Source organism: Camponotus vicinus, unplaced genomic scaffold (genome assembly GCF_025532165.1).
Source record: "Camponotus vicinus isolate PSW18456_S1 unplaced genomic scaffold, iyCamVici1.0 SCAF_13, whole genome shotgun sequence".
Lineage (NCBI taxonomy): Eukaryota > Metazoa > Arthropoda > Insecta > Hymenoptera > Formicidae > Camponotus > Camponotus vicinus.
Genome location: NW_028141949.1, coordinates 6552787 through 6578228, shown reverse-complemented (window position 1 = coordinate 6578228; position 25442 = coordinate 6552787). Strand labels below are relative to the sequence as shown.

The window sequence follows — 25442 nt, the reverse complement described above, 5'->3', positions numbered from 1 at the left end:
ACCTGAGCGAGGCTCGTTGAGAAGAGTCGATAATCACTTCCTCTGAAATTAGTAGCTCGCAGGATCCTCCGTGATCTTCGTTCTTTCTCGCACACATCCTTACGTTCTTAACATGCGAAGGGCACAGATGGCCCTTGATGTCCCCGGACTTGTCGAATTTCTATCGCGATTTTGAAACAATTGTTTCAATATCTTTCTCTCTCTCTGTCTCTTGATCAGATGGGTTTCCTACCTCCCAGGGAAATCGATTCGGTTATTTGCACGATGAGGCTTTGCACGGCCTCGTGGGACTGGGAAGAGCGTCGTTGCGGTAAGTTAATAGCGCACGATACGTGATAATGAGCGCGCAAATATCTATATGCAATGGCATTCCCTCCAGAAGCATTAGGTAAAGTTTAATTAATCCCTCGCGTCTCTTTAGTTTTGTTTTTAAGGAGACTGGAAGTCTGACAAAGCGGTCGACCGATGTTTATGGGAACAATGTTACGTGGATTAAATTAAATAAATGTAATGCGCGTCTATCTTCGGAATAAATTATCGAGGAAGTACATTAAATAACGATCGCGTAGACTTGTTTTTCTCATCGTAATTAGAGACTAGTGCAGAAAAACGCCTACGATGTAATACTTTCTAACGATATAGGCGATAATTATAACATTGTGCACGCGCTGCTGTGAGAGTCATGTGAGCTTCTTCTTCTTCTACGATCGCGTATCGCCTCGAAACTTTTACCCGCGCCGACATAATATGCGATTTACGCGTGCTGATTCCCATAATGATTTATGTCAGAACACGATTCATCACGAGCGTTCATTTAATAACGGCAGCTGCAATTAGCACATCGTGGAAGATTGAACATTTAACGAGCATTAAGTCAGATAAATGCGAAAATGATCGTGAGGTTTCTTTAAATTTGCCGGTATAATTTGCTCTATTATTTGCCTACAAATTTTTTTAAATTGTTAGTCTCTTGTAAATAAATTTTATTTGTATTTATTTAAATATTTAAGACTATTTATTTTATTTTTATTTAAATAAATACAAATAAAATAAATAGTTTTAAATATTTAAATAAATACATAAATATTTAAGACTATACTTTTTATTTAAAACTATACATTTATAATATTAAATATTTTTATTTGTAGTTGTATTTAATTATATACTATAAAAGAGTTCATTTTATATATTTTTTTATTCAACATTTACGCTTTTAGCATATCTATCTTTTATATCTATCTTTTAAGTAGCACTTGATACTTGAGTTATTAATTACCTCAATTAAGCCGCGTTCTAATTATACATACTTGCTAATTGCCGAAGCATTATCTTACTTAATTCACTCGTTTTCAATTCACTAGGTAAGTTCGCTTCTTCGATGAGAGAAGTACCCGAGAGTTGCTCTGCTCGAGATTCTTTTAGATGTAAAAAAAGACGTACGTAACATTTAACCGTCGTACATTTCCATACTGGAACTAGTGCAAGTAATGATAATTGATTGCTCGTGTGACTTCGGCGTTAATTTTCCCGGAAACAGTTCCTTTCTAATTGATCTTCGTGCAAAGTTGGGCGACTTTTCCGCAGTTTCTTTTTCTTCGCGACCATTTTCCTGCCCCCCGACCTTTCCGAGCGTTTTATTCGCGCATAAATTAACCTCTAGCGAGCAGGCAGCTCGTAAAGTTGCTGCGAGGAACCGTATTTGGCGGATGGAGTGAAAAATGAGACGTTCGCAGACTGAATTTTCACCCGCTATCCCGCAAGGATACGAGATATTATGGAATTTGGGGGCCGAAACTATTCCATCCGTGCTTGGAATTCAGGGTGGATTTCCCGGAGGTGCTTAATAAGTTCAAAGCGGAAATAGAGAATCGCGATGTTTAAAAATTCAACGTTTCAAATGTAGCGGAATAGCAAAACCCCGAAGGCTGGAAACGGTCTATTTGAGTTTGTCAATAATCACATAAAATAGGAAATACCTGATTGTCGACGAATTTATTCGAGAGATTTATAGTCGGAAAATTATTTTTAGTTATCTTTTTCATGATTGCGAGCAAAAAACTGTAAAAATGTTGGGATAAAATGTTTCAGACAGATAAGTAAATTAAATTCCGCTTAATAGATATATCGAAGAGAGCGCAGCAATCAAAGCCGATTATCGTTTTTCGATAATTACGTTATCGAGTTTTTTCACAGTTAACTTTAGTGTGTTTTATTTTCTAATATATTTATATCTTTTATCGTCACGAAGTGAATTGGTTGATTAATATTAATTGCACGATCGTCAGAATCCCGTATCTTAACAATCCTTTTTCTCCTATTAAACTTTCTTCTCAGAGTTCTAGAATAAACAGGAAAATATAAACACGAGCGTTAATTATTAATTAACGATTGGAGTTAATTTTTTTCCAATTATCTTTTCTGCAAATTATCTGTGAATTATCTGACATGTGTGTGCACGTGCTTGTGTCTCAATTAGATTTGTTATTTCAATTATTGTTGTCTGCAAATACAAATGAGCTTTGTCATTTTTATTACGTGAATGTTTATAACATGTGTGTGTGTGTGTGCGTGCACATATGTGTGTATAAATAATAAATAAGAAAGAAGAAGAAACTTAAGAGATTAATCTTAACGAGATTCATATTTTATTTAGATTTACATACAAGGAGAATTATATATAGGGAATTATGCAGATGAATAAATTCGTTACATAAAGGTAGAAACATTTAGGTTCATTTGAATAAATTAGTATTCTCTCTCTCTCCATGACTAGAAACGCAAAGCAGGTACAGTAATCCGTATTTATATTACACTATCGTAAGCCATAACTAATTGTCGTACGCTATTTGCATAATTTAGAATTTCGAGCATTTATCAGAGAGAATAGTTCCCTATTTCCCAAAAAGTTTCTAGATTTAACGTCGAATCGCTTAATCTCTTTTTTCTAAATGTATATCTTTCCTCAGGATCTCTGTGATCAATGTTTTAGATAGATGAAATTATCATAAAACCTTTATTATATCGAAATTCCCCTATTATATCCTCTCTGTAACTTCAAATTCTAATTTTAGTTCCAAGTCACAAAACTCATTCTTTACGTTTTGCCTACACAATCGAGAAAGCCTAAGATCGTCGAGATATCGTGATTCCGATCCGATCTTGAAGGTCGAATGTCATCGATTCTAAAGGCGGCTTCGCACAAAGCGGTCCCCTTTGCCCACTCGCTCATGTATTTCCCGTTTCTTTTTTTTTCTCCTCTCTCTCTCTCTGTCTTTCTCGCTTCTTCTTTCTGGAAATCTCGTTCAAGAGAGGAGATCGGCGCCCGAAGCAGCGTCTACCGTTACCACGTGTGTCTTGTTACGCCGCGATTCTACGTGCAAATGCGACGAAAACAACTTTCAGCATGCTTCCGTCCTGGGTATGAACCCTTTATCGATCAAATTTCTTGTATCTTCACGCGTATTAAAAAGTTTTAACCTTGATTGGAGCAAATCAACTCCTCGAGGATCCTATTGAAATTTTAATATCGAAAAAATCTCATTATCAATTTAGATCGGCATTATCTCTTTTTAATTAAATTTTGCGTAAATACGATGACTCGTATTTGGCCGTCTTTTGAGATGTCGCATCTTAATTTAATGAAACATTATTGACTTTGAATAGAATGGAAATTACTCGCGGTTTTTTACGTCCTGCTGCAATTTTCGGCGCTTCTTTTGAGAATTACTGTATTAAACGGATACTTATTTAAGAGTCAAGAACACGCATCACGTCAAGAATGCGACGTCAATGATCAGCGGAAATGATTCGTTGATGAACTCCGAGAACGCGAGCCGATTCATTCGTATCTGACGCAGGTGAAAGTATCATGATTGTGTCGGATGCGAGTTTGTCGATAACGTTTGAGGATTTTAATCCATTCGGAACGCATTGAGGATCGATAATATCGATTTCACGAATCAATTAATAAATCCTTTTCGTCTTCTTTGATGTAACACTCATGTATATTGCGTCTTGTCTGAAGCGTGTATATGAAAATAAACGCGGTGTGAAACCCGTGTCGGTTGGACTATGTAATTAACTGTGTCAGTGAATGAATCTTTAGACGACTTCTTCAAATGCGCGTTAAAATATATGTTTCTTGAACTTGTCGAAAAACCGGTCGGCGGAATCGAAATAGCATCGCTATTTAGTAATATTTGAGAATCGTGAAGTGATATTTTAAATATATATACGTATATATTAGGTACATAAGTACATGTACATATTTTATGAAAATTATTCGCAGATTTTTGCGGGCGTCTTGTCTGCTATTGACATCGCGTTGCAAGGATGTTTTGCGAATATTTTCCAAACATTTTTCGCTGAAATCTGGGTCACTATTATCGATTCGATGCTAAACGAATTGTACATATTGCTCATGCGATTCGCCAAATTTACAATTTTATAATGGACAAATTTTTTTTATAAGTTTTGCACAGTCTGTTTTTTTTTTTTGGGAGATTCAATGGAAATCACTATCGATGATCGCGTGGTACAGAGGTCCGGTCAACTTTGCGAAGACTACAGAACGTTGTATTTCACGAGATATCCTACTTTCCCCGTTGTGCGCAGAGTGCATTACTCCTAGATTATGACCTCCCGACAGGTCTTCGATGTCTCTCCGAGCTAAAGATAGCCGTTTCTTAACTTATTAGTATGCGAACCTTCGGACGAGGATTGTCGTCTGCTAAAGGCGCACGTGAAACCTCTGAGGTTTACGCGTAATTCACGTGCGGAATATTTAAACTATCGATATACGAAGGAAGTTACGTCATTTTCAATCGATATTATGTCTCCTTTGAACCGCGAGGTTCTGAGGAATTTAGACAAACGAAAATTCTCTCTTTCTCTTTTTCTGTCGCTTGAAGTCGCAAATCTTGCCTGTCTGTGTACGCGAATGTATAATTTTCGCGGTTAGTGACAGTGACCCAGCCACTCGCGTCGGGCCCCTTCTTCAAAGACTTTCTCGACGTGATCGTTAACAGGTACGATCGAGTTCTTTCGTCGATCGACGGGGCGTCTAGCCCCTGGGAACTGTCCTCGATCTTCACGACCGCACGATCACTTTTTAGCTTGCGTGAAAATAAATATGCGAATTATTTATTTAAACTTGATTTATCGTATAACTTTGATTTAAAAAAAATGAGGCATAGAGTCTTGCATTCCATAGAGTTGCTCGCAACTTTCGTAATATTTATCTATGAAATACGCGCGTATATACAGGGTGTTTCTTAATAAGTGTGAAAAATTTTACGAGATGATTCTTTGTCGAAAATTAAGGGGGGTTTTTCATATAAACATATACTTCTACATCCCTCCCTGTGGAGTTATACTTCTCAAAAAATGAGAGTAAAAATTAGATTTTTATTTTTTTCTCAAATTTGGAACAAGTTAAAGAAATGAAATTAGGTGGATATTTTCTACTAGTAAAAAGGTTATTTATTGATATTTTTTTCAGTCTCTCGTATTGTTATAAGGGGATGAAACTAGCAATCCTTATTCAATTTTTTATTAAAACTTTTTAATGGGTCGGAATATAATCATCTAAAAATATGCATTAAAAAGTTTGATTTATTTAGAAACTTTTTTATTTCTTTTATTTTTTTTATAAAATCAGTAGTTTTCAAGAAAAAAAAAATACGTTATCGTGCACAGCATGATGCTAAATAGCATAAGTTTCGAATTACGAGAAGAATTAAATTTTAAAATAAAAGTAAAATTAGAGTAAATGTTGGGAAAATTGGAACAAAAACAAAATAATAAAAACCTAATAATTTTTACCCTCATTTTTGAAGAAGTGTAACTTCACAGGGAAGAGTATAATTTTCGACAAAGAATCATCTCGTAAAATTTTTCACACTTATTAAGAAACACCCTATATATAGCTACGAATGTATCTCGTCCAAAGAAATGCTCGAAAGTGAACTTTTGACGCTGTCGCGCGTCTTTAATTAGATTTCGTTCGTGCAAAATTTTGTTATCAATTGGAAGCTTCTTTCGGGGACGTTCGCCGATTCGGGAAGGGTACATGTTCGCGTCGTGGGAACGCAATTTTGACGACTCTGCCGGTCGATTGGGGCAGGTCACGACCCCTCGGAAATTATTCCCGGCAACCTCTCGCGAAACGGTAGCCCCTTAGGGAGATCAGTTAACAACGGTCTTTACGACTCACTTTACAAGACATCGAGCACTCCTCCCTCGTTGATGTCGTAAAAGATCGGTGCTCGCTCGTATATTACGCGAACGGCCGGCTAAAGTTTCGTCGGCTTGTCGGGAAATGTAGTAGTCACGTCGAATACACCGCTGTTTGGTTTTACGTTTCGTCAAAGTACCGTAAACCGTACCAAAATGTCCGGCTGCCACGGATAATCGCGTATTCATGGCGCTCTTGCATATCGCGGCGGGATCGCACGAATTATTTAATTCGTCCGACAATATTGATGCCTCTGCCGTTCGATAAAATTTTCGTAGACTTCCCTCTGCTGCATAATTATTGGATAACTCGAGAAAAATATTTTGTTTACAATCGGATTGAATATTATTTAATATTAAATAAGTAATGTTTACAAATTTTTCTTACGTGGAAAAAGTTTTATAACGCACTCTCTTGCGCGTAATAAATTATCGCTGACAGCATTGGCGAACTAAGCGAAATAAATTGTGAAAACTTGGCAACGATGATGCTTTTTGGCACACGTCCTTAGAAAAAGGACTTATAGTGATGCACGGGAAGCTTGAAAATATTTCGGATGTAAAGACACTCTCGTTTGAATTTCTAAATCTTTATTCACGCGAGATGGGAAAATAAAACAAACTGCATTTTTCAGAAATTATTGTAATAAAAATAAAAACACACTACTAAACTGAAATATATTCTATCGTTAAGTGTATCGCGTAGATAGGTTATTCATTATATTATCCCTAGTAACTAATATTTTATCCCATTAGTAATATTTTATCCCATTAGTAATATTTTATCCCATTATGTTTGACCACATAGGAGAATACCATGGATTTTAATCCGTGCCATCGAGCAGATATTGTGTTTCGCGTATTTACACTATTGTAATTAATACCGAACGTTATCCTGCCCCTCTTCCTCCAATACACGTACACATATTGATCGCTCTGTGAGTATCCAATTAGATAAATTAATTACGTTTCTGCGATCCACGCCGCAATTTTCATACGACGAGACGAGGCTGATACTTTGCGTTTGCGAGATACATGTGGCGTTTATTTCGTTTTGCAGAGAATTTCTCGAACAACGACATGCGTTTTTTTGCAACAATGCCAGGCGCAAGATTTATTTGTTTCTCGAAATAAAAGTGTCACGCTTTTCTCCGCGGTGTAGAAAAACTTGGAGCCTCTGCTCCATAAATCGACTTCCGCGATCTGTCGATCGGCAGTCGATCTGTCGATCGAGATCGCAATTCAGGATGTATCGTAATATACTCTGCAATATCCTTGCGTTAGTTGATATGTATTAGAAATGAGAACCGATGAAAAATGTAAAATGAGTATCTCTTTCGACGGTAAAATTTTTCTGCAGTATATCCCTCCATCACTGGATAATATCCATTATTAAGGATTACAAGCAAAACGTAGATTATGTCCCTCAAATTACACGTCGAGCGGATCGGAAAGTCGCGATATTATCCGGCATTATTAATTCAATTCGTTTCTCGTTTGTTTCAGACGATGTCGAAGAGATCGACCGAGCTGTCCAGGTGGCTGCTATTGGCCGGGCTTTTGTGCTGCTCGTCCTGCCAGAGCGTACCGTCCTCCTTCGAGAATAAAACCGGTGAGTGTTTCGATCCTCCTCGATCGCCCTCCTGGTTTATATATGACGTTACTAATACCGCGTGTCCTGCGAAATATCTTCCACCAAGTGGATTATGGTTTAAAGAAATCCTCACGTCTAACGTCGCAGAGCTCCTACCCGACATTATTTTTGTATAGTCTCGTGAAGGATTCATTCGTGCGAATTCGGTCCTCGCGGTGAAAGATTTATCATCCGTCCTCAAGTAGATAGTAATGCAAGGAGAACTCTCGAGGGAACGCGTCACTTCGACATGCTGTTTCGATGAAACGAATTAAACTTCCTCAAACGCGATGAAAAATATCGGAAATCAGACTTTTATCCCTACAAAGTGTCTCGAGTGCAACGATCGGAGCAAGCAATGCATTAAAAATAGCATTATCATAATATCAATAATCTGCAATTATTAGATTTTTACATAAATAACGTGTAAATGTTTTTGACAGTAATATATACGCCATTTTCACACATTATTAATTATTTCGTCCGCGTTATTAATTATTACGCTTCATGAAACCGCAATTGCATTTTTCTCGCTGCCGTTCGTTTTGCTGTTATTGTTATGTTGCACAACGAGCTTTATTTATTGGATCGCGTTTGGAATGCACCGACTAGCTCTGCAGGTACTTCGATCGTCGTATTGCGGTACGGAAGCTGCGGGAAAAAGGATTCGAGCTGGCACACGAAGAGTGCGACTTTGCGTCGCGACGTCGCGACGACGTCGCTATTGCATCCAACGTTGCATTGGAAATCCGATTTCCTACTTTTTGGACCGGAAATTGGATCCCGTGGCAGCCCGAGCCACCACCGAGGTCGCGACGAGGACGTGCGGTTAATTGGAGATACACGTGTTTGATTCGCTTCGAGCTTCTCCCTGAAAAATAATATATCGATGGACTGGAGGAGAGAAGTTTCTCCCTTCGTCTCCGGGAAGAATCTTTTGATTCCAATAAAAACTTTTATTTTTCTTCGAGTGCTTTGTGTCTCTGCGCGATACTGTGACCGCTCCCGTTCGATTCTTATCCATTCTTGACGCATTGCGGTAAAATAGAGAAACGGGAACGGGACCAATGGACGAATATGAAAGGAACATGTTATATCGTGACGAAATTCTGAATAACTGATTACTATAAATTCGATTGCATATTAACTTTGTCGATTTATCATCAGCATGAGAAATACGAGTGATTAAAGAAATGTGAGATATTAAAAATTCGGCGCAAACGTTCACTCTCGCTTCCTAATAAGTTACCAAACATTATTAACAATTCTAGTATTAATTTTCGTAAAAATTGACGATGCGCCATATGTGCGTATTGCTTTTGCGTGTGCGTCACCGCACGAGTATCAGTGGGGCGGGTCAGTGGGTCATTCTACTTGATGCTAAAAGACACTCGCGCGTCGACGATACGCACGCATGCACGCGCACGTTTTGAATTAATTCGCGTATTCGCGCGATACGTTTAAATGCGATGCTTGAGTAGTTTTCGTCCGATGTGCCGTCAATCTGTGACATTTGTACGCAAAAAGCGGAAAGGTTAGATAAAAATGAATGGTTTTCGAATTTCCAAACACGATTATTTACGATGCAGTAAATCCAGATTACAATAAAAATCACTGCAAATATATGTGAGCTATTTACATTTTCAAAAAAATTTTAAATAACTATTTAAATATATTTTAAAGATCAATATTATTCTCTAAATTTCAATTTAGCAAGAGAGATTCATCTTTATTAATTAATTAAATAAATTTGGGATAAATTTCGAATTTCCAACACGATTATTTACAATGTAATAAATCCAGATTACAATAAAAATTGTTGCAAATATATGAGCTATTTACATTTTTAAAAAATTTTAAAAACTGTTTAAATATATTTCAAAGATCAACATTATTCTATAAATTTCAATTTAGCAAGAGAGATTCATCTTTATTAATTAATTAAATAAATTTGGGATAAATTTCGAATTTCCAACACGATTATTTACAATGTAATAAATCCAGATTACAATAAAAATCGTTGCAAATATATGAGCTGTTTACATTTTTAAAAAATTTCAAAAACTGCTTAAATATATTTCAAAGATCAATGTTATTCTATAAATTTCAATTTAGCAAGAGAGATTCATCTTTATTAATTAATTAAATAAATTTGGGATAAATTTCGAATTTCCAACACGATTATTTACAATGTAATAAATCCAGATTACAATAAAAATCGTTGCAAATATATGAGCTGTTTACATTTTTAAAAAATTTCAAAAACTGCTTAAATATATTTCAAAGATCAATGTTATTCTATAAATTTCAATTTAGCAAGAGAGATTCATCTTTATTAATTAATTAAATCAATTTGGGATAAATTTCGAATTTCCAACACGATTATTTACAATGTAATAAATCCAGATTACAATAAAAATCGTTGCAAATATATGAGCTGTTTCCATTTTTAAAAAATTTCAAAAACTGTTTAAATATATTTCAAAGATCAATGTTATTCTATAAATTTCAATTTAGCAAGAGAGATTCATCTTTATTAATTAATTAAATAAATTTGGGATAAATTTCGAATTTCCAATACGATTATTTAAATGTAATAAAACCAGATTACAATAAAAATTGTTGCAAATATATGTGAGCTATTTACATTTTTAAAAAAATTTCAAAAAGCTGTTTAAATATATTTTAAAGATCAATGTTATTCTATAAATTTTAATTTAGTGAGAGAGATTCATCTTTATTAATTAATTAGATAAATTTGGGAAGTACGTGATTCTCTCTGTGACTTTTGTGAGCTTCTTGAAAAGACATGAAACTTTAGATTTATATCTTTCTCGTGTATCCATTCTATTTCACAGATCTTAAGATCCCGACGTGTTTCAACTTGGAAACTTTCTCAAGGAGCGAACGTAATCAAATTACCGAGAAGAATATTGCGGGGTCGGGAAACACGCGACAGCGTCCGCAATTGCGATCACTAAAAGTTCTCTCGCGCGAGAGAGACGCCGCGCCCCGTAAATAACGTAAATTGCAATTTTTAATTTGCGCCAACGTCGGGATAACGCGTCCGCTGGCGGATTCCTCGCCTCGCCGTCCTTCGTCGCGCATTGCTCCACTTTCAAACGACGGCGACGACGATGCCTGACACAAAAGTACGGGAAAATAAGCGCGTCGCGCTTTTATCACGCGCGCTCACAATGGCCAACTTTGCATTTAACGTTCCTCCTTCCCTTCCTGCCCCTCTCGACAACCTTTGTACCTCTTCTTCGAATACGGCTGTACGAGAGCAACCTCGTCGACGACCCGGCATCACCCTCTGTTTCGCATCCTCGCCACGTGAGGAAAATCCGCGAGGAACGATGATTAATTCCTTGACCGCGTTTTTTTTTCGCGACGCAAACAAACAACGGCGATCGTTGCTGCAATATTTTGCTGGGAAATATATTTGCGGAAAATTTTGTTTTCGGATTTTTCGACAAATCAGATATGAAATATGAAGGCAGACGGAGAGGAAGCGTAGACGAACGGATTGATGATAAAATGGAAAGCCGCGCGAACGTTACTCCGATTACCATTTGAAAAATTGAAATAAATTATTGCACGATATAATCGATATAACTGCACGGTTTAGCTTTTACAGAAAAAAGGAAGGAGAATATACTCCTTCGTTTACCCATACAAATATTTGATTAATATCATTTATTTTTTATTTTCCGGCGGAAAATATCGTAATTTCTGTTAAAAGCTTCGATAACGGTGCCATCGAAAAGTCCTGTATGATATCGCGGCGAATGTAAATTTACGTTGTCGGTAGATAAAAGGAAGATAACATGCGAAAGAGGGAGGGAAGGGACGGAATTAAAAGGGAGAAGATACGGCCGTGCGTTTTATACGCTCGATTTCATTCGGTATTGTACCACTTCTCAGCTATAAAAGCGGCACGGGAACGCGGGAATATATGTCGCATGAGCGTAATGCGTACAAACGAGCAGGAAAATAATCGTACGAGCGACCACGGACGTACGTACACATTGGCGCAGATGTAATAACGCTTTCGGTAGCTTTATATGCATTTGCATTGCAGCCATGTTATGCTTCTCACGTTCTGTTCGGAGAGATTCTACCGTTTCACGTTGCTGCATTGTTCTTAGAAGTTGCGAGATTATATATAATTATAGAGAGAGAAGATAGAGGGATTTGTTAACAATAAAATGTGAATATGTGCGTCTATTATCTCTCTTCCAATCCCGATTAATTTTATATGAAACTTTTAAGCGTCACGCGAAGGCATCGCTTAACATCTGGATGTAATGTCGAGCTATTGTTATTTATTCCGTTGGATTTTGAGATTCCCCGCGAATCGTTTCGCGGAATAATTTTAATAAAATTGATATCGCTTCGTGAAATTTTAGAAATTGTTTCCTCGATTTATGATACGCGTTACATCATCTCGCACGAAACCGGGACAATCATTTGCATAATAGAAAGAAACGGAGCAGCTTCGTGGCAATCGCCGCATTTTATCTCGACTCCCTCGCATTCACGCCCGTCTCGATCGAGAAACTGAGGGAATGTACGCTTTCTTCAACTTGGCGCGTTCATGTCACTTCATTTTCAAACAATGACACGCGAAGCTCGGCGTAAAAAACAAAACTGCGAGAGAACAACCCGTCGCGCTTTCATCATCCCACCCTCGAGTTCTTTTTTTTGCGCGTCCGATTTTGTGCGCGCTCGCCGTCTCTATTCTTCGGTGCTCTCTCGTAAAAGCGAGCCGTTCCAGGAGGCACAGCTACGTCGAATGCCCTCGTCCTTTTCCCTGGGAATTGTCGGGAATTTTAGGGCGCGCGACAACGCGTGCTCTCACGATGATTAAAGGGATCCGAGAGCTTCTCTTGATAGAGGACATCGCGAATATCGCTCAATAACAGGTCGGAAACAGGGACAACTGTATTTTCGGCGAAAATATATGGGCGCGAAGATAAATATTCATTTCTATGATTCACGGACGCGTCGCGTCGAGAGATGCGTGTGTTTTTGGTGGGCAATAATGTTTTGCGCGACGATAAATCCGGGAAGAGAGCTTGCCGCGAGTCCATTACTGCCGCCACGAAGCTCTTAACCTTAATGAATCTTTGCTCGGTTGTCAACCGAGCAGTGCATTTCTCTTGAAAATAGCCCGCGTTACGTTTAGACGCGGGTAAAACCTCGAGGATGTTTTTTCAATGTGACGTTTCGCGTCAGTTTCGCGCGAGATCTCTGAAGCTTCGCAAAAATTGCCGAGGGGCAGTCACGAGTTTCAAATATCCTGTAAAGCGTGCTTGTTCACACTTTGCACAGTTATTTCAGACATCTCGAGTGCTTGTAAACATTAGCGTGACATCTAGATTTCACATTCCTGGATATTATTGCCGGTCTTTGTTTTAAGCGAAAGCACGTCGATATCAATTGAATTTCTCGTTTCAGGAGAAAGGAAAATATAGAAGATATCTTGGGAGAGAAGAGAGAGACACGTTCACGTACATCCTATATTAAAATTTAAATGAAATTCGCAAAGCGTGAGAATTTGAGTCCGAAAGGACGCGCATTCGGCTTCTCGCTCTCGGCGAAGGTTCGCGAATAAAATCCTCCCGGAACATAATATTCCGCGAGAAATTACTTAGGCGTCATCCTGTCCTCCGTTTTGAAATATGCCCGCGCAAAACTGCGGAGGTCGCGCGGATCCGACCGTCGTATTTTGCGCGCAGATATAATAAACGCTACGAGGAGAGACGAGGAGGGAAGAGCGCGTGAGCCGGAAAAAGAGCTCTCCTAGCCATCCCGTGTATATTCGCGAGGCATGACACGTGTATTTATGCGATATGACTCGCAAAGAGAGAAAGAGAGAGGAAACACCGGCGCCTGCCGGCTGTCGCGGGATATTCCGACCCAGTCTACCATCTCGCATTTTCATCCCGACGACGCTCGTTCATTTGTACGCCTTAATGAGGTAACGCGGAAAAATGACGTGCGACGAGCTTAACGTGTCGGGACTAACGATCGTTGATCGTTGCACTTTTTCCTCCCGTCCTTGTTATTATTTCTCGCCACGAAATTCCGTCAAACTATTGGGTTGGCAACTAAGTAATTGCGGATCTCATTGATAGATAGTGTTAGTTGAATTTTGGATATGTTCACGTATTTCAAATGTCAAACTCATATTGTTGTTTGATAGTTCGTATTCCAATTAACATTCTGTGAAGAAATTTTGTTGATCGGTTGTGTAGTTTTTATTTGGCATCGGTTGAAAAATGAAAAAGCAAAACGAACTTTCGACATATTTTGCTTTTTTACTTCCGCAAAGGAAAAAGCGCATCGAAAGCTCATAAAAAGTTATGTGCTGTGTATGATGACGAAGCCTTAAAAGAACGGCAGTGTCAAAATTGGTTTCATCAAAAGAAGGTCATGTTGTCAGTTTGGTGGGATTACAAAGGAATTGTCTACTTTGAGATTTTACCACGCAACCAGACGATCAATTCAGATGTGTACGTTGAACAATTAACCAAACTGAACAATGCAATTCAAGAAAAGCGACCAGAATTGATCAATAGAAAAGGCGTTGTCTTTCATCGCCAGACCCCACACATCTTTGGTGACCCGCCTAAAATTGAGAGAGCTTGGGTGAGAAATTTTGATACATCCACCGTATAGTCCTGATCTTGCACCATCGGATTACCATTTGTTTCGGGCTTTACAAAACTTCTTGAATGGTAAAAATTTCAATAATGATGATGATGTCAAGTCGCACTTAGTTCAGTTTTTTGCCGGTAAAAATCAAAAATTTTATGAACGTGGAATTATGATGCTGCCTGAAAGATGGCAAGAGGTCATTGATAAAAATGAACAATACATTATTAAATAAAATTATCTTGTTCCATGAAAAAATTGTCTTTTGTTTTGTTAAAAAAAGCCGCAATTACTTAATTGCCAACCCAATAGTTTGCAGCCGTGCAAAGTCAAGCGGGATTCGAATCTCCAGGAAGCCATTTACGTCACATCTATAGAAACTCGTGAGTTGTGTACAGAGGCGCGTGAGTTTGTAGATGTATTATTAATTTTATTTCACGCGGGTCAACTCTCTCGATTAACTTTTGACACATCGCGCGCGCTGACATTGTTCCCTATTGAAACCTGAAATGCCCCAAGATTTTTCTTCCCGTTTCAACGTTCGCCTCGATCGCGACGTTGAGATTTCTCCCCGACACTCGAGATGTCAGTGGCACTTCCGTCAGATTCCGTGGAACGTGTATACGCAGCGCATTATGCATCGCTGGCAAGCTATAGCCAACTAGCTGCAGCACCTGCGGCCTTTAAATGTCCGACGTCCAGCCGGCGTTTACGGTTTACGTACCGTAGAGATAGAAACCACGTCGATTGCCTCGATAATACCGGAGAGAAAACGCCGGTCGGCCATTATCGGGACGTTTTCTCATGAGATATTGGGCGTAAGTGGCGGCGATTCGTCGCTCATCTCGTTCTCGGCGTCCACGTGGAAACTTTATGCACGTCTAACGTCCGTGACAGTGATGTCGTGGCCAATTAGAGACCGGGAGACGTCGAGCCTCGACCGAGAATTAAATGTAAACCTCGTTATTATTCTTTCAGAGACGTCGCGCGATCTCGACCCATTCTTTCATACGTTACACGGAAGGATGGCACTGTTGGGGGGCTTTGAAAAAAAATGGGAAAACGCGAGGGACCTTGCCGAGAATTATCCCGTCGTCCTCCTGTTCTCACCGCTATTCTCGTAAATCGCGACGGGAGGCAGCCGATCGTTGCCGCAGCTCGACGAGTCGACCGTCGTTAAAGATAGCAATCACGCTCGACGATAACCGATCGTTATATCCTTACGACCGATATGCGCCTCGCTTTAAACGCGATGCTCGTCAACGCTCGAACACGCAAGACGCCCCCGTACAATGTTTCCCTTCGACGTTGAAGAGGCGCCTCTCCTCGCGCGGTTGAGAGACTCTCTCTTTCGCGGCAGGATGACGGGCCGTCATCGTTTCTCGCGGTTCGTGGGCTCGTTAACGTTGGGATCCCCGGATACGACACGACGTGAATTGCAACTTTGTAACAGGATTCTTCTCGTGATGTACGGGGAGGATGGACTACTTCACGTTATCCTCCTGGCTACGCGTCGCGTCACAAATAAAGAGATTGATGAAGGGAAGAGTTTTGTTATATATCGTGAAAAATTTCTTCCGAAGCATTAATTTAATTTTTTTTGCATAACTAGGGGAAAGTGTGAGATATAGCGATAATTTTTCCTAGAATCCCTCTCCTCTTGATATATTAAAATAATGATCACGTCCGATATTATAGCTTTATGTGTTCGTAAAATTCGCTGGAGAGAGAAGAGATACTTGAAATATCTCAATATGTTTCGACATACATCGCTGATCTAATCTTCGATTATTTAATGCCGTTCTCGAGAAATGGATAATTTCAGATGGCATATTTCAGATATAGGTTTTAAGTCATCGCGTCTTTGAATTTTATTGTGGATTTCCTCGTGAATATTTCCACGTGAGACGAGAGACCATAGATCCGAGATCGTTTTATTATATATCGAATAATTCGCAATATATACGGTATCGTCTAGCCTGATGATAAACGAAAGTGCGAACGCATAGATGGGAATATACACGTATTCTAGAAACACGTAAATTTATACGACACGGCTATTCGCGAATTTATCGATTCTCACCGAGCAAACCACGTCTCCTCTCTTTCTCGTATGCGCACCTAACGTCCTATAAATCTATGTAGCTTAGAGAATCGTGGACGTTAGTGATGCCGGTAGAATAAATTAATCGAGCGAGAATGCGCGCGAGAGAGAGAGAGCCATAATAAAATTAAGAATAATTAATCACGACGACGAGGCTCATTATTCAAGGTATCAAGTTCTCGTTTATGCGCGCCGGTCCAAGTATAATTGGCCGCTCTCTCTCTATCATCGATCCTTTTTCTCGCTATTCCCATGCTTGTAAGACGAAGGTCGCCGCTGCTGACCCGCGATGAACCACGCCGGCTTTTTAATCGGTCACGACCCCTTGAAATTTCTGTTCGCAGGCGGCCAGAATGACACCCGGCCGCGGGTGTTCTCGCCCAGAATGGACTACGACGAGTGGACGCCGCTGGGACGCGGTGATCCTCTGAAGAACAACCCGACTTTCGACTACGTGCCGCCGGTCCTCGATAGGGTGCAATACTGGCTGGACTCGCATCAGCAGCACACAACCGAGCCGTCATCCAAGCGCGATATCCTCGTGTTGGGCGTGACCGCCAAGAAGACCAGCCCGAAGATACCCGAGCAGTTTCTAAAGTTTGTGGACGGACCCAAGTTTACGCGAGCCGGCGGTCAAGATACAACTGTCTACAGGAACGACTTCACCGGAAACGCCGGCGCCGAGCCGCCCAAGGTCGTGCGCACCACTAGCTTCCGAAACGGCCTGGTCGATTATAGAAATCAGAATAGGTTGCAGTCGCTGCCGGCCAGTTACTATCCGAGCTCGTATTACAATCAGAAGATCAAGCCGTACACTATGATGATGCCACCGCCGATGGTACAGAAGATTGAGACGTCTACTGGCTTCAACGGAGGGGTGTCCAAGGATAAGATAATCGGCTACGCGGACGCGCCCCAGTTTAGCACTCAGACGGAGGAGGGTCCTGTTCTCCAGGACGCGCAGTATTATGGATCACTCTCGAAGGATTACGGACATTATTCCCCTGCGCCCTCGCCGCGACCATATTCCACGTCCAAGGCGCCGGTGAGCAAGATTGAGACCATCAAGAGCGTATATGTACCGTCCGCATCGCAGAGCACGAAATCGAAATATGAGGCGACCACCGCGCCATCCGTATCTTTCGAAAAATCGAATCTGATATATCAATCGACGCAGACTCTGTCCGGCGGATGGCTCGGCAACAACGAGCCCACATCATCCTCTACTCCTGGACTTCCTTCGGACGTTAATCAGGTCATGTGGCAGACCACGGATTATTCGAAAGATCATTACGAGATCGATCATCAAGCCGCGGCCTCGTCGAATCACGAGGTTGTCGTTGGCCAAAACGCGAATATCATTGTAGACGGCAATAATGGTGAAAATGAGGAAGTGGTCGTGGGTCAGAAGGAAATCAGCACCGAGGCGACGTCCTCGTCAACGTCCTCGTCGACGTCAGAAAGCGTCCCGCAAACTTTTGCCGTCTCTACCACGACTGTAAATTCTACCGAGCGGGAGGAGGAAACTATGACTGACGCGCAATCTTCGCCAAAGATGCACATTGTCGTCGCCAACTCGCCGTCCAGCATCGTGGATCTGGAAACGCACAAAGCGAAGAAGGGTCCAGTCGCCGTAGTGATGCCAACGAACTACATCGAGAAGAACTCGTCTTTCAGTTCGGAATCAGCCACGACTCTACACGCTTGGGAAAATCCTGCCACGTCCGAGATGACGAAGACGACTCATCAAGCGTCAAAGTCTCAAATGCAGCCAATGAAGAGCGCGGTAACCAGTTTACCGATCTTAACAGAAGACCATCCGTCCGTTTCCTCCATGCCGAACAGAATGATATCGCCTTCGCAGTTTGCACCGCATCAACTTCCGCATTCGTCTTCCGTTCCGATAATGCCTCCCAGACACTTAGGTAATTCTCCGCACATGTTCGTTCCTCCGGCGGCCTCTCAATCGATGATGCGTCCTCAGACCAGACCGTATCACGCCATGATGCACTATATCGGCGGTATGCGTCCTAGCTTCCAGCTATCTCCGCCAATATCAATGTCCCATATGTCGCCGCCCATGGCACACATGCACGCGTCACCTATCAAGGATATGATGGCGCCATCACCGAGCACGGAACAAGCTTACCAACAACCTCCGCAATCGTTCCCTGTGGCGTTTACTAGTCCTCCGTCATCTTCGACTTTCGATATGCAAACCACCGGATCCAATGAGTGGTCGACGGTTGATCATCGGCCGTCTCGGTTATCCGCGACAATTGTCAACTCGATGACTACTTCGCCGCCATTTATACCGACAATTTCCTCGACCGCGGAATATACGCCTACCATGGATCACCGGGAGAGCACGAGACCCAATCAGTCCCCTTTGGTGAAGATCCTCAGCACTGAAGAGACGAAGATATCGACGATGTTTGCATCGTCACCGACCGTTCCACGAACTACGACGGCGCCGAGTTTGACCACTGATCCAATATTCTCGCATTACAAACAACCGGCCAAACCAATTCGCGGTCCGATGTATCTCATCATCCAAGGCCACTCGAAGGTAAAGACCTACAAGCCGACGGTGAACAAGCACGGCGTGCCTGTGGAGAATAACGAGATTGCGGAAAGCGTGACCGATCGACAACTGTCAAAGCTGGAACAGCTGATTCGCGAGAATACAAAGAACGGCGCCGTTGATTTGGCCGCCAAAAAAAAGAAGCTGGAAGTGGAGAGGGCGCGTGCCGAGGAAAAGCGCATTTCCTCACGCCAGGAAGATAGCCTCATGAGCCTAGTCGAGAGCGGCTTGAGCGGCTTCACCGTGTCACCATCGATGGAAGACGAGCGTCACGCGTCCAATTCGGTTGCGAGCATCGAGATCAATTAAAGATTCATCGTTTGCGCGCAGTTCTCCCGTGAGGGGATACCAAGCTTTGCAAACGGATGCTGAGGTAGCTGAGGGCACTTGCGTCCTTCTTGCGGCGGAAGGGCAACCGTCGTTCTTTCAGTAGGGGCGAAAACTTTCGAAAGGGACGAAAAGTCTCCCTCGATTTATATTCGATTGTTGCTTACGCGCGAATCGTTGGATGAAAATCGATGAAAGTACGCGCGAGATGTAGGGATCGAAGTTTCATGTGGCTGGCCCTTCTAGCAGCGTCTCCCATTTTCAATGCGGGAGCTATCTGGGAGATATGTGTAACTTCAATACGCCGGCATACGAGATTTTACGTTGTTATTTATTTCGTTTATCGTTCCGTGATGTTGAATGTCTTTATGTATTTTTTTTTCACTTTTACAAATACCGCTTTTGTGGACAACCCGAGCGGATTTATAAATTTATAGATAACGAATTAACGATAACGAATTACGATACGCGATGACAAATGTATGGATGTGGATGGTTTATTTCATTAATAATTTATTTAAATTATCGAAATATAATTCCATGCTTTGGTCACGCTTGTTATTTTTATAATTATTATGATTGTTATATTAATGAATATTTTTCAGATAATTTATTATTTATTTCGTTTAATATACGTAGGATAGGTATGTCATTAATTTATTTCATTTTGCGCATTAAACATGCATAAAGTTTCGCGACACAAGGTGTGCCGCAACTATAATTCAATCAATGTCGAGATTATATAATCATGCAACAATCGACGCGAGAAATTCGAGACAATTAACGACGCGATTAGCGACGTTTTATTTATTTATTTTTTTGGATTCTTTGCGCCGACGGTTTATCACTGCACACCTTATAAAGTTGATCACAAAGTCGCGATCCATCCATTATATATATCGAGATTTTTCGAGTAATTTGGATTTTTGTCGCACAAAGACAATCATTTCCAAATTTCTCACAAAATCGCGCTACTTGGCGTGCGAAACTTGTATCGCCATCTTGTACTTTTTCTTGGTTGCGTGTGTGGCTAAAGATCGTTTTTTATTTTTTTTTATTTTAAAGTCAACGCGTTCGTTTACTCGAGATCGACGATCGTCATCTCGCGGTGATGACAAACCCTCGCTGTCACCGGATAACAGAGGCTCAACCAGGCAGTTCTCTCCATGTCCTGCCACATGCTTTCATCCACGATGAGAAAAGCACGCCAATTTCATATGTGCCAGTATACATAACGTTACATATGTATATATATAAGAGCATAATTATATATATACAGGATATCTGATATATATAGATAATATACGAATCGGTAGTATTTCTTATAAAAAAAATCTAAGCATCTTTTTCCTTTGGCAAAATTTCCGGAAATGTTTCCGACATGTCTCATTTTTCAGTGCATTTGCTTTCTGCGTAAAACTTTATGTGTTTGATTCTTCGTAAGATATAAATTTTTGTAGTTCTGTTATAATTAATTTTTTTATATTTTCATTACATACAAGGATTATCATTTATTTACATCAGAGAAAAGCACACTTTGCTGTCAAGGAAATTTATTTTATGTCTCGAATAAATTTTTTTTCTCAAATGTTTTATTAGAAAAATAATAAATAGTAGACTTAATTATGATACAATTACACTGAAAGTTTTGCACAAATAATCATTCACGCGATAAATCAAGAAATAGCAAGTTCACTCTATTGACGTAAATGAGATATCTTGAAGAATCTTTTGATAAGGAATACGATACTGTCTGTATCCTATCTATATGGGACACCCTGTATACGTGTTACTCGCGTCAGTGCGGAATAAGCGATCGCTCGACAATTCTGATCGCGCATTCGACCTGTTTTTATCCTCGACGATAGTTACCGGGATCGCGAATGTGTGTGCAGCGAGTGAATACGAATTGAAAATCGCGTTTCACTCGCTGTTTTTTTATGACGCGCGCTTTCTTTCGCAATCTAAATATTAAACGAACCCGTTTACGATTATCGCGGAGCGATATTACCAGGCGGATTATTGCCTGCGTAGCTACTATCATCGAGGACCGGTCCGGGCAATCGTTTAATCGCGACACAGATGCGAAGCTTCGTGCTATATGCATGTAACAATATTATTTACCGTGCGACGTAGTCGAATAAAAGAAATACAGGATGTCGCAGAAGTAGCGAATTTATTCATAGCGAAAACTGGATCAGAGTTCAGAGTTATCCTTTCATGCATTTCTTATTCTTTCCGATATGATTATTGTATCTGTAAAATGATAGAATTTGCTTCTAAAATTCGATAATATTCAGGTACACTTTGCTAAAAGTTGATTCTGTAAAATCTGATCGACGCTTTGATATTTCAGCGTTTCATCCGTCTCACGCAAGAAAAAGCTTTGCAGCTCCTGAGATATCTTGTACACACGTATGACGGTTGATGGACATAATTTATAGAGATTTCGATGTTAAAATATAGGTTTCTTCTTTTAGTATTTATTGTGTTAGATGCAGATATGTTGCAGACGAAAAATCTCGGTAACCAATCCAACATGCCATTCAATCTCTATTTGAGTCTCTTATTTATGTTACCTGTTCTAAGTTGGTACTTGTATCGAGACTTTTCGTCTACAATTTTTTTTATTTATTCCTCATGATCTATTAATTTATTGCAAACGTCATCGCCCATAGAATTTATCGCCGGTAGCAAAATATGCCACGATTCTCGTCGTTCCATCGTCGTTCACCTCTACCCCATCCAATTTTCTATTCACTTCCCAGGCGATTCCCGCCCTCGAGAAAGGTTTGTGAAGCATAAAAAAATCGTAAGAATTCATAAAAAGAGCCGAACTCCTTTTTGTTATATCGAGAATGACGACGGTTTTTCTCGAGTTTCTTTTTTTTTATTTTGAGAAAATCATCGAAGGCCGGCGGGACGCTCTGCGAAGCATTCTAGAACCCTTATAACGTAAAACTTAACACTAACACTAGTCTTACACTCTATCAGTTACCAAACATATCGCGTACTAACAGCTCACACACTGTATCATGATGCCCTTGTTCGTAGCGATCGTAATTAGGCGTAGTCAAAGTTACGCGCACCCACACTCAAATATATAAATATATACACAACACATATATATATGTACTCACGCATACATACGATATAGAAATATATACTTCATATATATACATATTATGCGCATACGTATTTATAAATAAATTATACGTACTTGGCGATGTTGCGTGAGCTCGCTATCACCTTAATTACGCATTCGGCGTTACGTTTTGCACGCACACGCTGCGATGTTAAGTTTATGTACTACATAAATTGTACCTGACGGTCACACACACACACACACACGCGCATTCTGTTGATTCTTCTGTTTTATTAATAAAGCATCTTATTATCGATTAAGAGTTCCCTTTGAACCATCGTATCCTTGATGTTCTATTAAATGTGGAAGAAAACGATTGCGATTTCTGAAGAAGAAAACAATTACATTTTTAATTATATCCAATATATAGTGTGACTACTTTAAAATTATTCGTAATTGTGTAGTTTTCTCTAGTTTAATATATGTTATGTATATACATGTTACATTGCACGCGTCAGTCGTAAATTATATTAAGATTTCGACGCTCCCTTCTTTCTCCGCGATCCTAACGGGATATGAGATCTGTCAAAGTATAGATCGACGCGTTCAGGATCGGCCATAACGATGGATAAATTTATATCAATGATATTGAAGCGATCTTATAATAAATTATAAATTTCTGTACAATTTGACGAGTGCATCTCGGTTGAATACGATTTATTATAGAGGCTATTAATTCGACTATTAAAATCAAAATGATTCAATACAAGTTTCTTGTTCATTTTTATGCAACCTCGGATTGCATAGGATATATGTCGCATCGCAAAATTGTCACTTTGTTTCGATTCATCCGGTATAAAGCACATCGTATGCTAAAAGTACCCAATAATTATTAATTTGATTATTAATTAATTGTTTTATTAAAATTGTTTTAAATGAAAGAGGATGACATAATATCTCGATTTGCCTATTAATGCAATAATTTTAGCTCGTAGAAAATATGGATATTGTGGTATTGAAATTTAGATGTAAATTTAATCGCACGATGATTGCACGCTATCGACAATTAAACAGGATACTTTTTTTTTATATGATAAAACACGCGATACGCAACTCGTATAAACTCGCTTCGCGCGTTTATTTCGATTATCCTTAATTGAAGCAGCCAAACTGGTACACGAGAATGACAAATTTCCTGTGCGCGGACTGATTGCGTTTGCAGTTTCGCTTGGAGTGTTTGCGGTTCCGTAAATTCTGCAATTATTAGCTCCCATCGGGCCTGATTTATGACACTGGCTCACTCAATCGCGCCGCTTGATGGAAATATGATATTAAAATTACTCCCTTTAGTGCGAAATATTTTCCTGGAATATATAATAAATTTATTGCAACAAATAAATTTTGCAATTTATTTGTCGAGCTTGATGCGACTTGATTACAAACTATATAAGACCTTGATAAACATTCTTTTTCTTTCTTTTACTGCGGATAAATTATATTTTATTTATTTATAAATTATATTTATATTATACAATATTATTATATATAATATTATATTAATTAATAATATGTTATGTATTATATATTAAATAATATATAATACATGAAATATAATGATAAATAAAAAATATTTATGCAATAATATAAATTATAATTTATATATTACATATTTTATATATTAATATATTTATTTTTTGTATTATATGTATATTTTTATTGATTAATATGTTATAATACAACTATATATTATTAAAGATTTGAAAAGATGTTTGATTGTTTGCTGTCATTTAATTACACATGTGGAGCAGAAAGATTGCGAAGGGAAATAAAAAATGTCGTTGAAATCGGTAGTGGACCCAAGTATGGGTGAATAAAACTCCGGAGATAGCTTGGGATGCATTAAAAACACGAATTTAAAATTAATTTATAGTGTAACTTTTTTTAGTTTCAATGTCGATGAAATAAATCTCACGCGGAGAACAGGGGTCTGGACCTGGAGGCCCTGCAATCCATGTCGGAAAAAAGAATCGGCGAGACAAAGGAGGCAAAAAGGGATCGATAAATGACCGATTAAGGTTTTTCAATGTACCATGCTATAAACTAACTGCTGTCCTTCATTATAATTAAATTAAATATAATTGAGAAATTATTTTTCTGTATATATTTATTTATCATTTATTTTGGAAAAGAAAAGATATACCTATAAATATATATATAAGTTGAATTAAAAATATTAAAAATATTATATACTACAACTTGAAAGAGAGAGAGATATATCACATGTGAAATCTATGATCAATTTCTGCGAATTATTGCAAAGTCTATCTATAGGTATGTTTCTCATGTACGAGTCTCTGAATAAGAATTGACGTCTTATTATCCCAGGAGAAGACGAAATATAATCGCGCAGTAAACTATCTGAAATACGAACCAGGACATAGGTATTTTCGTATAATTACCATTTTTCCTCGCGCGCGCGTCTTTAATAATCTCTGGATCTTTATATTCAGAAAATTATGTCAATCGGTTCTTCTTACACGACCTATCGTCGTAAACTATATCCGTATTAAGCTTCTCGGCAAGCAAACCGTAATACTTCCTAACTGTACTGCCTCTGTAATATCTCTTCTTAAGCTATAATATCCGTGTCGCGAAGGAAATAGAAAAGGTCAATAGTTGTCGATCGATATAACGATCGATACTTATCTTTCGAAGTAATGACCCTTCTTCCGATAATGTGTTCTACCTGCTATTAATGAATAAGATATTAAACGATATCGTGACTCGACTGTTAAAGAATTCAGTAACAAGC

The 25442-nt window shown here is 39.3% G+C and overlaps 1 protein-coding gene across 2 annotated transcripts in view; it reads left to right on the top strand.

Moving 5' to 3' along the window:
* Positions 1 to 22946, top strand: part of LOC145963921 (uncharacterized) — a 45015-nt gene extending 22069 nt beyond the window's left edge. For both annotated transcript variants that reach the window (XM_083086275.1, XM_083086274.1), the window contains 2 exons: positions 7741 to 7846; positions 16979 to 22946. In XM_083086275.1, coding sequence (XP_082942401.1) covers positions 7744 to 7846; positions 16979 to 19527 — 2652 coding nt within the window. In that variant the 5' untranslated portion in view covers positions 7741 to 7743 and the 3' untranslated portion in view covers positions 19528 to 22946. The remainder of the gene's footprint in view (positions 1 to 7740; positions 7847 to 16978) is intronic.
* The last annotated feature ends 2496 nt before the right edge of the window (positions 22947 to 25442 follow it).